We start from the raw sequence: 14,096 nt of genomic DNA on the forward strand, positions 1-14,096 counted from the left end.
AAGCATAGCCACAAGCAAACGTGGAGGTTTTGTCCATATGGCCATGATTCCAATGCTTGCTCATTTATGGTGACTTTTTCACGTATGCTTCCTGGTTATAAATAGCTTTTAGAAATTTTGGAGATGTGGAAGACAGGAAGAGGATGTGTTTATCCTATGTCTATGTAAAACTTAAATAAATTATCGGGATTTTTTTTCTCTTTTTTCAAGATAATTTATTATCTCCAAATAGCATATGTTGCTCAAAATGCGGAACTAATAACAACTAGTTTGCGGACATGAAAGGGCAGGCAAACATCTAGTTGTAATAAAATGCACGGTTAAAAACATGGTTTTTCATTTATAAAAAAACAGCATGGTTTCATTTTTTTATTAGAACAAAATTGTTTTCTTTCTTAAAGCACATGTAAGGGCAACTAATTCTCTTCTCGCCTTTCCCTCTATCATCCTCTACCTTGTTGCTTTTTGTCGCGGTCATGGGAATTATATTCCTTCACGTGAAATACATATAATTTTTTTTTGTGGTCCACACGAGGTATTGTTATGTGTCACAGATCATTGACATCTGTTTTGGCAATCGAAAGTGTTGCTTCAAACATTTGTTTGAATCTGATAGAGAAAATAGAAGTGGAGATGCCGAGATATTTCAATCGTAGTCCCAGTTTCACATTAATACCATGAAAAGGAAATAGCAATGTAATAAGTGGAAATGACGCTAAAAAAAATCTAGAAACGAATGGCATACATCGTAGGCTAGACTGAGTAATTGATTGGGAAAAAATTATGGAGGTGGGGGTGGGTGAAAGCAACATGTTATCAAGGTAATGATCTTTAGGTAGTCTAAAAAAAAATCAGCAAATACTTGCACTAGAACACAACCTAACTATAGTGGTAATAGTTGCGGTGGAGAAGACAACTTTCTCAGATTTATATTAATTATATTTTTGTTTTTTAAAAGGATGCCGTCAACTTTTATTCCTGTGACTTTACCATGTTTACATACATTATATTGCTATCATCGGTCAATTCCGACTTTTTCTTAGATTCAGAAACTTTCGAAGGTGACCTGACAGTCGTGTGTGCAATGACCAATGAATATGCTTAAGTTCGTTGCAAATGAAATCTGTCTATCCGAGTTCAGATCTATGACCCAAATTCCCAATACATGTGCTCCGATTTATTCATTTTAATAAGTAGGTGAAGTAGTTGTCGGCAACAATATTTGTACTAAAATCTACTACCACCTAGTTCACGGAATCACAGTGACAGGTTGTGTTCTGCGTATAAATATCTGGCGCATTCAGCATCGCTCATCATTCACCCCTGTTTGGTCAGTAGGAGGGGGTCCCTGTCCCCAACCCCTCGCATTGCATCGTTATCCGCCTGCGTGGAAGCGATCATCTCAGAATATCCGTCAACGTTGTTCGTTTCATTTCGTTTCGGTTCCTCCTCTTCTCATCCCTTTACCTTCCTTTTGCAGAATTTCGGCAACTGGTTGTGTCTTTTCCAATCCCCACCATCTCTGTCTCCGATTGTTTACATCTGATCATCGGAGCCCACTGTTTTCCAGCGGATCAATCCTCGCTTTTGCGCTAAAGCATTCCAGATTTCCAGTTAGCATTGCTCACTCATAAGCTTCTGCGCCGCAGCTCTAGTTTGTTGGAGTGGAGGCAGCATTTTGCTCCGTCTGCAGCTAATCGTGTATTCTTTGCTTCTCGCAATCGAAAAGCCTTCTCCTTTCTTCCGCGGCGCGGCATCCGATTCGTCGCCATCCATTTGCTATTCTCCTGGTGTTTCCCAAGCTCTAGGATCGAGGCCTGACCCCGAATTCCAGCACAAAATCCAATCTTTGCTGGTGATTTCTTGGCCGGCCCGATGGGGAGGCTCGGGGATAGGGTGCGCGCCTTCTCCACGAACCGGTGGCTGGTGTTCGTCGCCGCAATGTGGCTGCAGTCCATGGCCGGCATCGGGTACCTCTTCGGCGCCATCTCGCCGGTGGTCAAGGAAGCCCTTGGTTACAACCAGCGGCAGTTGGCGGCGCTCGGCGTCGCCAAGGACCTCGGCGACTGCGTCGGCTTCTTCGCCGGGTCGCTCTCGGCCATTCTGCCGTCGTGGGCGATGCTGCTTATCGGCGCGGCGCAGAACTTCCTCGGCTACGGCTGGCTCTGGCTCATCGTCACCAGGCAGGCGCCGGCGCTGCCCCTCTGGATGGTGAGTGCTTCTTGGTTTGCTTGTTGATGGACTGGGAGTCGATTGTTCGATTCATCGGTGATTCATTTTGTGAGCCATCGAGCTGTTCAATTTTGTCTTTAGGAGGAATTGTTCAAGTTTTTAGAACAGAATTATTCAAGATAGTAATGCTTGTCTCACTGTTATGAACTCTGAAGAGGAGATGAGTTACTAAATTACAGCACAAGTTGTCAAGTTGCTGGCTGTCAAATTGTTCCGTTCTGCAGCGACAAAACTCAATCCGTTTCCTCTCAGTTAAATAAGCATTGGACATTTTGTTTTTATTGTGTGCTGCTCAGTTAAAAGATAGCTGGATTGGATCGAAAAGAAGGTCGTAGATCGGATCAAGTGTCATGATGACTTTTCTAAGCATGGTTTAATTCTGATATTTTGACTCCATGCACATGCGTGTACGGCTGGACAAAATGGATGGCATATTCGTTTTCATTGTTCATATGTAGGTTGCGTTTGTCAATTAAACTGGGCCATGTGCATCGCGTGTGTTTTCTTTCCAGTTGTGTGACTAATGACCATGACCATATCCTGATCAATTATAACTTGCCTATGTTGACAACACCTGATTGCTCCCTTTTCTCAATTTCAAGTCTTAATCCATCATGAAGAATAGTGCCATGGAGTTTTCCTTTTTTGGATTCAGAACCGTGTATTTGTATGTCACTAAAAAGCAGATACTGTGCTATGGAGTATTTATAGAAAGTTTTAGTGTTTTACTTCCTGAATGTAGCTTGGTGTTTTACTGTGTTCATCCACGTTGTACAAAAGTGGGATGTAATTGTGATATTTCCAGAAACATGGTTAGGAGAGTTGTCGCTTTTCATTAATTAATTAGGAATTTATCTGAACTGCACTAGGTAAAAGGGAGAGTAAAAATGGTATCTATGCCACATATAGTGCCTGAATTCAATATATTTTCATGAATACGCAGATAGCCGGTGCAGGTTGATCGCTAAACTGTATGCAAAATAATAAATCAACACCTCAAAAAGTATGATTGTGCAGCAGATGACTGGATGGTGCCAGCGTGTAAACAATTGGTTTATTCAAATCATGTGCCCGTGTTTCAGAACATGAAGGCTCTAGGAGTAAACTAGAGAACTTCAGTTGCTTGTTTAAGCAACTGGGAGTGATGCTAAAGTTGCATAGTTGTTTCCATCTTTTATCTGCATATTAGATCTACAAATCTATCTACTTTTGCATTGCACGCGTTCATGTTTGAGGTATATATTGCATCTCAAATTGAGTTTGACAGAAAAAAACACGCTTTTTGATAGAAGACACATAAATACCATTGCCATTCATATCTGAAGAATATGTGGAGGACATGTCAAATCTTCTGCTTTCTGCTAACAATATGATGAAACTTTGACTAGTTAGTTTTATTTGCTGCTGCTAATGTTTTTTTTATGCTAACAAATCTTTCCACTGTTTTTTATTCAGATGTGTGTTCTTATCTTTGTTGGAACCAATGGAGAGACATACTTCAACACAACTGCACTTGTAACATGCATCCAGAACTTCCCAAAGAGCAGAGGTCCAACAGTGGGCATTATGAAAGGATTTGCGGGCCTTAGCAGCGCAATCTTGACACAACTGTATGCAGTAATGCACACACCAGACCATGCAACACTTGTCTTCATGGTTGCAGTCGGTCCATCATTGGTTGCCATTGGCTTGATGTTTATTATTAGGCCTGTTGGAGGTCACCGCCAGGTGCGCCCGTCGGACAAGAACAGCTTCATGTTCATCTACACTATCTGCTTGCTCCTTGCCTCATATCTTGTTGGTGTCATGCTAGTCCAAAATTTCATGCAACTGAGTGACAATGTGGTTAATTCTCTCACTGTGATCCTACTCATACTTCTTATTTCACCTATCGCGATCCCTGTGACCTTGACACTATCATCAAAAGCACAACATCCAACTGAAGAGGCTCTCCTTTCTGAACCATCAAAAGGAGAGACAAGCACTTCACAAGAGAAAGAGGATCAACCAGAGGTCATTTTAAGTGAGGTGGAAGAGCAGAAACCTAAAGAAATTGATTCGTTACCTCCATCTGAAAGGAGAAAGAGGATTGCAGAGTTGCAGACCAAGTTAGTGCAAGCTGCAGCAAGGGGTGGGGTTAGAATCCGTAGGCAGCCACACCGAGGGGAAAACTTTACCCTGATGCAGGCAATGGTGAAGGCTGATTTTTGGCTTATTTGGTGCTCGCTCCTGCTTGGATCAGGATCAGGGCTGACAGTGATAGACAATCTGGGTCAGATGAGCCAGTCTGTAGGGTTCAAAGACGCACATATTTTCGTGTCATTGATAAGCATATGGAATTTCCTTGGTCGTGTTGGAGGAGGCTACTTCTCTGAGATTGTTGTCAGGTATCAACACTAAGTCATCCCCCCTATGTTCACTGTTCGTGTTAGATTGTTCACTTTCAGTTTGTAATGGAAACAGGGTATGCTATCATTGTTTCCCATTGGAATTTTTCACTGCAATTGATATTTTTTTCATTTTGTTAACTTTAGTTTGATATGCTTATTTCCATTCAGCTATCTGGATACCTGTATGTTAACATTATAGGTTTGCTCCACAGTAGCAGTTCTTTTGGATAAATTGCGATTTCTTCTTCGACTTTCAATTATGATAAATCTTGAATTGTCCCTTTGCGAATATCAAGTTTCAAATTGTGATTCGTCTTGTTATCTTGATTGCTGTTCTTCTAATCAGGGAGCACACATACCCAAGGCACATAGCACTGGCAATTGCTCAGATCCTGATGGCTGCTGGGCATTTCCTCTTCGCAATGGCTTGGCCTGGAACTCTGTACATTGGGACCTTCCTGGTTGGACTTGGATACGGAGCTCATTGGGCTATTGTGCCAGCTGCTGTCTCTGAACTTTTTGGCGTAAAACACTTTGGTGCAATGTACAATTTCCTCACAGTAGCAAACCCTGCAGGGTCACTCGTTTTTTCAGGCCTTATTGCTAGTAACCTGTATGACTATGAAGCTGAGAAACAAGCACAGCTACATCACATGACAGCATTGCAATCTCCAAGATTGCTTCACAACATGGGCTTGGTTGCAGATGGACCACTGAAGTGTGAAGGTTCTGTTTGCTTCTTTGTCAGCTCACTGATTATGTCAGCATTCTGTGTTGTGGGAGCTGGTTTAAGCCTCATTATTGTTCAGAGAACCAAACAGGTTTATGTTCACCTCTATCGTTCTGCCCGCACATGAAACTTCCATGGATAGGAGATGTCAGATCCTCCCATTGCTGGTCCATGTACCATTTTTTTGCATATATGTGGTCATATGTACACAACATTAAGTTTTACCTGTATATTCCCAAATCAGTATTCAGAGGTTGTAATCCATGACTGCTGTTTCCAAGTGGAAATTTACATGCCCTATGTGTCAGATAGCCAAGGTGTAGTTCATGCTTGGACCATGAACTCTGATACTTGTAGTCCTGTAATAAATACTTTTTGCTCAGACGAATATCTGTATATTCATCTCTAGATGGTTTTTCATCTGGAACTCTACCTTCTGTGCACTATTGAAGCTTCCTTGGTTCTGGAAATGCTGAAAGTTTTTTTTTTTGTTATTTTGTAGTTTTTCTCTTGCAATGCATCAGCTTGTTATTAGTAATTGTTTCTTCCTGCATACCTTTTCCTGTATGCTTTGTTCTAGATAAACATAAACTGTACTTTGGGACAAACAGACTCAAGAGACAAGAGTCAGGACTCTGATCTGAAAGATTGTGGCATTGACTAGGTATGTACAATCACTCTGATGATGATTCCACCCTAAAGCTAGAACACATAATGGGTTCAGTTCCAGTGCATTTGCAGTCCTATGCTTAAATCTCTGTTCTTGCATATAGCTGTTACTTGCCACTTCTGAACATTGCCATGTTTGCGGAAATGCTACAGCAACCTGAGAAACACCGACTACGTTGCCATTGACTGCAAATGATTATTCCTATCCTATTTTGTTTTCTATAAGCTCCAAATGATGATTCCTATCCTCTTTTGTTTTCTAAGCTTCTGAATGTAACATATTGTTCTCAATCCCAATTGATACTTTGTGTGTGAGGAACTGAGGATACCAAACTGGCCTATTCAACTGAAGGACTAATGAGTTATCCACCTGCTTTCCATTTACTGCATAGAATCCAAGCTGGTTCTACGACTGCCAAACAGCTGAATTCTTGAGCTGGATGAGAGGAACCTATTTGCTCAGTTCTATTTTCTCTACAGTCTACATAAGGTCACTCACATCTCTGAATCAACTTGTACATTTCTCTTGAGCGCTTGTCTTGGCCTTGGGGCTAGCAGCTCTCATCTGCAAACTCTCCAGCTCCAACCCTTCAAGCTCATTTCGCTAGGGCCAACCGGCACCGGCCAACAAGATCAGCATCTTGCTGCTGCAGGCCTGTAACAGCAACAGCACATGATTACAGTCCTCCCCAGCTGTTCCGTTCTAGGTTCTACTGTGCTCATCTACTTCTGAAATGTGATCTCTATTAACTTTCTGTTACAGTCTCTAGGTAGCTGGAGATCTTCAGGCTACCCTTATGTTCCTCCAGATCATCCTCTGTCTTCTGGAACTGGTGCAGCTTCAGCTGAAGGCTGTGCAGTTCATTACAAGTTCATGTGGCAAAACCTCATGTTCTTTACTTTGCAGGCTCAAACAATCCATATTATCACATATGAACAGTTGCAGGGTCACTCTGATTGGGAGTTGTTGTTGCACTGACAGAAGAAATGTCAGCAGTGTCAGTACTAGTCCTAGATATTTTTGTGCTAGTGCTGTCTCTTTATTGTTGCATTTTCATTTCTCAGATACCAGTACAGAAAAAAAAAACCATAACGTGGTGGTCAGTGATGATGTAGAGAGGGAATGCTTAAAGACTAGTAACAAGGGGAGTGGGTCCCACACTGGGGGAAAAAGGGTTCTCACACACTGGCATATGTACACAAGGTATCTTCTCCGGTGGAGGAGGAAAAAAAAAACTAGGGTTAGAAGAACCTTTTTGTGGCTGGTGGTTGTGATTTTAACCCTAAGCATTATTGCATGGGAAATCCCTGAAATGTCCCTGGCATCTGGTTGTTCTAAACACCAGCACCAGGTTACCCCACCGGTGGGATTTTACGCAAATAGCCCCTAATAAAGGGTCACGTACACGCGTATACGACTAGTATATCACATACTTGTACGCAAGCAAATTACCTCATGAGTGCCTTTGTATGCGTGAGCCACGTGGGGCCCGCGTGGAGGACAATACAGCCATTTCCCCATGGTGGAGTGCCCCTGTGCTGGCCTCAAATCTCCAGCTGACAACAGTAATTAACCTCCTAATCCCCAAATTGAATCTTGGTAGCTTTGATATTTCTTTTTGTGAAATAAAGATCTCCTCCCAGAAGGAAAAAAAAAAAGAGAGAGAGAAAAGTTGAAATCCCAAGAAAGCCCCTGAGTTAGGGCTGAGCCCTGCGTTTGGGCCGGCACTGTTACCGGATTTAATTTGGGGCGCCGAATAGGGGCAAAGTTTGAAACTTTTGGAGCAAACGAAAACCAGAGCTGGGAATAATTTATTTCCCTTTTTACAGGACACACACACATGACCTGACCTACTCTTTTTCTACTCCTACTGCAGCTGCTGTGCAGCTACATGACCCTTCTTCGCAGCACATTGCCATTGTGTATTGCGAAATTTTGGAGGCTTTGACTAAAAAAGCTTTCATTTTTTCGAGCTTCTTCCTCCTCCACCCCCGAAATAAAATTCGGGGGCCCAAAAAATTCGCAATTTTGGGGGCGCTCGTGGCCGCCGCACTGCCCGAATTCGCGCGCCTCCCGGAGCCGATCCCGCGCAGGTGAGTCCCCGCTCGATCCCTCTCGCTGCCAGCTTCCCGTCGAGGTGCGCCTCGCCGCCGGCCGCCGCCTGCCGCGGCAGATCTGGCGGGCCGCCTAGGGTTTGGGCCCGGTTTCGCCGGGGGAGCTCCCGATTCGTGGCCTCCGGGGTCGGGGCAGCGGCTGGGTTAGTTTCCTGGGGCTTCGGATCACGCGGATCGAGGCGTTTCTTGGCTCGATTCGAGCTGGGCTTGGGGGGTGCTCGTGAGCTGGTTTGGGGGGCCCTCCTGGGGACTTGGTTTGTTCATTTCGCTGGGGGGTTTTGAGCTGTTTTGCGGGTGGGGTTCGAGATTTTGTAGGTTTATGGGGAAATCTTGGATCTTTCACTCTGTTTGCGGCGGTGAAAGACCCAATCTTTATCGTGGGCCTTCTTTTTGGGGTAGTTGGTTTGGCGTTAGCTCTTGATCTGCTATTAGCAGCAGCAGATCAAGAGTGAGAGATGGAGTTGGGGCGCTGAGGGGTTCGAATTTCGTGTAGTGGATCTCAGTACATGCTGTGTGCGCAACCTTGCCAAACCAAGTAGTTTTCTCTGAGCTGAACTTCGTACAGTGCAATGTCAGTTCTCCATGAATTGGGACTATAGATAGTATGATTTAAGTGAAGTGCTCACTTCTACTTTGCTTTAAATCCTGATATGATAGTCCAAACTTGGTAGCTTTCATTTCTGGGGCCTCTTTAGTGCTTCTTTACATGCTCTCACTTCAGTGGATCGCTATGCTTCGTAGTATGCTGTTACGTTGGTTGTTCTTTCGTTTTGATTTTACCGTCGAGATTTCTAACCTGGATGTGCTTCATTGCAGGCCAAGGAAATGAAGATTCCGTTCCTCTCTGTGGTTCAATGAGTAGTTGTGCATTCGTAACTCTTGTCCAGTTGTTGCTCTCGGGGTTCGTTGCTCCCACTCAAATTAGTCTGTTTACTGATCGAATCCAAAGGTGCAGATGAGTGAGGAGTACAATATGGATGAGGCCCTGAAAGCCAAAGATGTTGCTGAGAACAAGTTTCGTGCCCATGACATCAGGGGTGCTCGGAAGTACGCAATCAAGGCTCAGACTCTCTGCCCGTCACTTGAAGGCATATCTCAGATGGTGTCCACACTTGAAGTTCATCTTGCAGCTGAGTCCAAGATTGATGGAGAGAGTGACTGGTACCGGATATTGTCTCTAGGTGCCTTTGCAGATGAAGAGGAAGTGAAGAAGCAGTACAGGAAGCTAGCTCTGCTGTTGCACCCCGACAAGAACAAGTCAGTTGGTGCTGAGGAGGCCTTCAAACTGATATCTGAGGCATGGAGTGTGTTGTCTGATGAGAGCAGGAAGATGCTTTATGATGAGAAGCGGAGAAATCATTCTGTTGTCAACGTAACCAATGGCATCTATACTTATGATAAGAAGGCAAACAAGAGAGCTAGAAAGAATGCCGCTGCTGCAGCTGCTGCCGCCGCCGCTGCAGCCGCAGCTGAGGCTACTACTCGTCCTGTTGGGGCAGATACATTCTGGACATCTTGCAACCGCTGCCGGATGCAGTATGAGTATTTGAGAATTTATCTTAATCATAACCTACTGTGCCCAAACTGCCATCATGCATTCTTGGCGGTGGAGACTGGATTCCCTTGCAATGGAACCAGTTCATCATTCTCCTGGTCAACCAAGCAGCAGCCACAGCAGAACCACAATTCCACGAAGCATTCATATGGCTCAACAAGCAGGACTTCTAGCATCCCAGGGACAGGGAATGGGGGGTACCAGCAAGATAATACTTATGATTCCTACAGCAATCAAAGCTTCCAGTGGAATCATTACTCCAAGACAGCGCCTGCAGCTGGTACTAATGTTTACAGTACACAGGCCTCAGAGAAACAGAGAAGGAAGCATGATGAGAGCTACAGCTACAACTATTCTGCAAGTGAGAACACATATGTCCATGAGAAAACTGCTTCAAGGCGCGGTCGCTTCTCAAAGCGAAGAAGGCATAATTATGATGGTTACACTGCTATGGATTATGGTGGCGATAACAAAGAAACAGTTGCTGCTAGCACAGAACCCACTGCTACTTTCACTGATGTGGGACGGGTCAATGGTACTTCAGTGGAAAGGTTCAGATCTGCAGTGAGTGGAAGAAGAGCTAATATTCTGGGTGAGATTGCCCAGATCGATACACGAGGTCTGCTTCTTGAGAAAGCCAAGGCAGCTCTCCGTGAAAAATTGCAAGAGTTGAACATCACATCTTCACGGTTGGCAGAGAAAAGAAGATCAGAAGCAAAGCTACATCCTTGTGACAACAACATTAAGCTCAATGGTGTCCTCTCTGACAAACCTGGCAAGGGAGTCAAGCTATGCAACTCAAGAATTGTTGACACCCAAGTGCCTGGTACGGATGACACGAATCCAGAGCAGAGGCGTGTGCCTGTGTCCATTGATGTCCCAGACCCTGACTTCCATGATTTTGACAAAGATCGAACAGAGAGAGCTTTTGATAGTGATCAAGTATGGGCTACATACGACAGCGAGGATGGCATGCCTCGTCTATATGTAATGGTTCAGAAAGTCCTTTCAATGAGGCCTTTCCGGATCCGCATGAGTTTTCTCAACTCCAAGTCCAATATTGAACTGGCACCTATAAACTGGGTTGCCTCTGGTTTCCAAAAGACATGTGGTGATTTCAGGGTTGGGAGATATCAAGTCACTGAAACAGTCAACATATTTTCACACAAAGTTAACTGGACTAAGGGTCCCCGTGGGATTATCAGGATTGTTCCTCATAAAGGGGATACATGGGCTTTGTACCGGAACTGGTCTCCTGATTGGAATGAGCTTACACCTGATGATGTGATATATAAGTATGAGATAGTAGAGGTTATTGATGATTTCACTGAGGAGCAAGGGCTTACTATCATCCCATTGCTGAAGGTTGCTGGTTTCAAAGCTGTCTTCCATAGACACATGGATCCCAAGGAGGTCAGGAGGATACCCAAGGAAGAGCTGTTCCGCTTCTCACATCGAGTTCCTTCTCGTCTTCTGACCGGTGAAGAAGGCAACAATGCCCCGAAAGGTTGCCATGAGCTGGACCCTGCTGCTACTCCGGTTGACCTTCTTAAGGTTATCACGGAGGTTAAGGAAGATGCGGCTGCGCAGACTGCTAAATAGATGGGGGCAACTCTGAAAACTGAAGATAGCTAGCTGGATATCTGAATCGTCAGTTCACACTTCCTAAGTGACAACGTGCCAGCACCTGATGGTCTCTAAAGCTCTACTGCGTCATCTTATTTTTGGCTGATGACTTGGACAATACTGCCAGGACAAGCAGCTTATGTGATGGACTTCTGACCTCTTTAATTCTTAGGCATTTCTAACATTTGATTTTATCACTACACAAACGCCACATAGATTAAATGGCCATTGGGAGGAGGCCACGCCTCTTGCGGCATTGGTGAGGTGGTTAGTCGGCTGAAGGTAGGAGCCTCATGACTTCGGTGAAGGCGTTACTTGTTTGTGTTGTTCCTCTGTAAGGCAATGGTATGCAGGGCATACCGAGCCGAGTTTGAGTCCGAGGGAAAGAGCTGCTAGGCTTGCCCATGTACCCCGCATTCGTGTACCTGTTTTACTTATGATGTTGTATTTCCTTTGATCTTATAGTAATTCATCACCGAGATGTTGGACCTGTTAATTGTAGACTCTGATCGAACTCCAGTAAGCAATCAGAAAATTTAGTGCTATATCATATCTAGTGGTGGATGCTTCTGTCTTTGACCTTGTACTGTTTGGTTAGACCTGAATTCTTTAGATTTGATTGATTGGTTCATTCGGAGATGTGATCTTTGTGCCGATGCAAGTGCTGTATCCAAGCATGTGAGCTCCTGGCATCAGTTGCTGTTGTACCAATGTGCACTCATTGCTTGTATGTATTTGGTTGCTATTGCTGCTCCAGCAAATATCCAGGTAGGTACTGACTGCTCAGTACGGTGCAATTCATGTTGTTCGGTAGGTGGTGGCAAACGAAAAAGGGTTGGAGAGGACAGGGGAAAATAAAGAAGATTGGACACGAATAAACTGATGCCTTGTCGCAAGAATTAATCCATCAGACAGTACAGCAGCTTGCTGAAGCCTGAAGCTGATGAATTCAGAGGGGGTACAAGAACAGGGACAGTCAAGAGACGTGCGTCGCTGGAAACACTATTAGGCCGGCCTTATCCGTATGCCCTTCCCGAGACCTGATTGTGGCCACAAAAATCTGGAAGATGAATAAATTGCTTTCTTGAGCATAAAAAAGTGGTTCTGGATAAATCTCCATCAGCATGCATTGATAAATTCTCTATTCTCTCTTCAAGAAACAAAAATTAAAAGGAAACCAAAAGAAAGGATAGAAAGTGTGTCCCTTTGTGCAGACAGTGGTGCTGTACGAGATTGAGAGAGAGGCAGCGTGACTGAGACTGGACGATGATTGATGAGAGAGCACCACGGTCAGGCAAGCAATACTCTCCAACGCACGTCTTCCAGCTCCAGTCCAGCGCTTTCTGCACCTGGTCGCGATGTGCTCGTCCATCGGCAATGGGGATCGGGGAGTCCACTGGCAAGTGCTAGTTTTTTTTTTACTTTTATAAACAAACAAATGTATACCTTTACATACACAGTGCATGAATCTATGAACATGCTAAAGAGATTAAATTGGTAGATCTATACGTCATCTACCATTAAAAAAGATACTCCTTCCGTCCCAAAATATAGCTACGTTTAGTTTTTTCAAAAATCAATTTTTTTTAACTTTAACCAACAATACCTCTAAAAATAATTTATTTCAAACAGAAAAGATTACATATTATAATAGTTTGCTACTAACATTATTTTTATGTTATTAGTCTTTATGATATTTCTCGCAGTCAAAGTTGAAAATGTTTGACTTTGAAAAAGTCTAAACGTAGCTATATTCTGAGACGGATGGAGTAATTAGCTAAAGATACCATGCTAAGTCAAAAACTTAAATCTAAGCACTGACTACACTAAATTATTTTTTCCATCCCTATAGCAAGAATTCAATGGTAACAGAGAGAACACGGCGAGAGGAGAAGAGACAACTATTTGGCCCAGGCGGCATCATACTACTTAACGTGTCATTGGTAAGGCGGCCATACCTCAGCCCAGCTCACGCTAGGATGTAGGCGGCACGTCACCTGGACCGAGCTATGTAGGAATAAGGCAATAAAATATTAAAGTGGGGTGCAGGCGTTGTTGGGCCTGTGATTGGTATGCTTGGTGGATAAAGCAGCATAAGGATTGGGTTGGGTACGGGCACTGTGACTCAAAGATGGTGAGATTACCACTCTCCAACCTTGGATGATAAATTTGGCAGAAGTGCTAGCAATTCAAATGAAGTTGATTACTATAGAATTTTGTACATGGTAAGTCACCACATCACCATAAATATCACACACAACATCACACACATTCAAATTACAACATCAAACATGTCACACATAAAATGAGATCTAAATCTGCTCGGGATCAGAGTATCAAACCATCATACAGACCTTCAGGAAGTTCCAAATACACAAGGCGCATACATACCATTCCTCAAGAACCAAATATTGCAAGGATAAGCACCCCTGGTCAGTTTGTAGGAACCATCGGCCGTAGTTTGTTTTCTTTTAACAAAACAGGAGGGGTAAGCCCCTATTTATTAACATATTAAAAGGTAGAAAAATATTTTTACATATACCTGAGCCATAGGTTAGTTATATAGTTTTAGCTCCTGAGTCATCACTATATATTCACTTGCCATCCAGGCATCCAAAGATACACCTCATCATCTCATTTCGTTAGCTAGACCATGCCAAATAAGAGAGGCACGATAAAACTAAGTAGGCAGTATACCACGAGCAGCAGCTGTTCTTCCCAAAAGAACATTTCTTCTTAGCCTTCTTTGGCCATATTTTTGCTCTGCCCATCTCCTACT

The 14,096-nt window shown here is 43.7% G+C and overlaps 2 protein-coding genes across 2 annotated transcripts; both read left to right on the top strand.

Annotated features, from left to right (window-relative positions):
- Positions 1-1,875: 1,875 nt before the first annotated feature.
- LOC101772491 (protein NUCLEAR FUSION DEFECTIVE 4) lies at positions 1,876-5,784 on the top strand. The gene is made up of 3 exons (XM_004975357.2): positions 1,876-2,211; positions 3,688-4,619; positions 4,969-5,784. Exons 1-3 carry the CDS (start codon positions 1,876-1,878, stop codon positions 5,477-5,479), a joined length of 1,779 nt encoding a protein of 592 aa, XP_004975414.1. The 3' UTR covers positions 5,480-5,784.
- A 2,079-nt stretch (positions 5,785-7,863) lies between these two features.
- Positions 7,864-11,891, top strand: LOC101772896. Its single transcript, XM_004975358.3, has 2 exons — positions 7,864-8,115; positions 8,953-11,891. The coding sequence occupies exon 2, from the start codon at positions 9,092-9,094 to the stop codon at positions 11,291-11,293; it is 2,202 nt and encodes a 733-aa protein (XP_004975415.1). The 5' UTR covers positions 7,864-8,115; positions 8,953-9,091; the 3' UTR covers positions 11,294-11,891.
- Positions 11,892-14,096: the final 2,205 nt, after the last annotated feature.

Source organism: Setaria italica, chromosome VII (assembly GCF_000263155.2).
Source record: "Setaria italica strain Yugu1 chromosome VII, Setaria_italica_v2.0, whole genome shotgun sequence".
Taxonomy (NCBI): domain Eukaryota; kingdom Viridiplantae; phylum Streptophyta; class Magnoliopsida; order Poales; family Poaceae; genus Setaria; species Setaria italica.

What these genes read in the sequence shown, in the direction of transcription:
- LOC101772491 (XM_004975357.2), top strand. Translation starts at nt 1,876, where the DNA reads ATGGGGAGGCTCGGGGATAGGGTGCGCGCCTTCTCCACGAACCGGTGG. An exon ending in CGGCGCTGCCCCTCTGGATG is followed by an intron (nt 2,212 to 3,687) that starts GTGAGTGCTTCT and finishes TTTTTTATTCAG; the next exon opens with ATGTGTGTTCTTATCTTTGT. An exon ending in TTCTCTGAGATTGTTGTCAG is followed by an intron (nt 4,620 to 4,968) that starts GTATCAACACTA and finishes TCTTCTAATCAG; the next exon opens with GGAGCACACATACCCAAGGC.
- LOC101772896 (XM_004975358.3), top strand. Translation starts at nt 9,092, where the DNA reads ATGAGTGAGGAGTACAATATGGATGAGGCCCTGAAAGCCAAAGATGTT.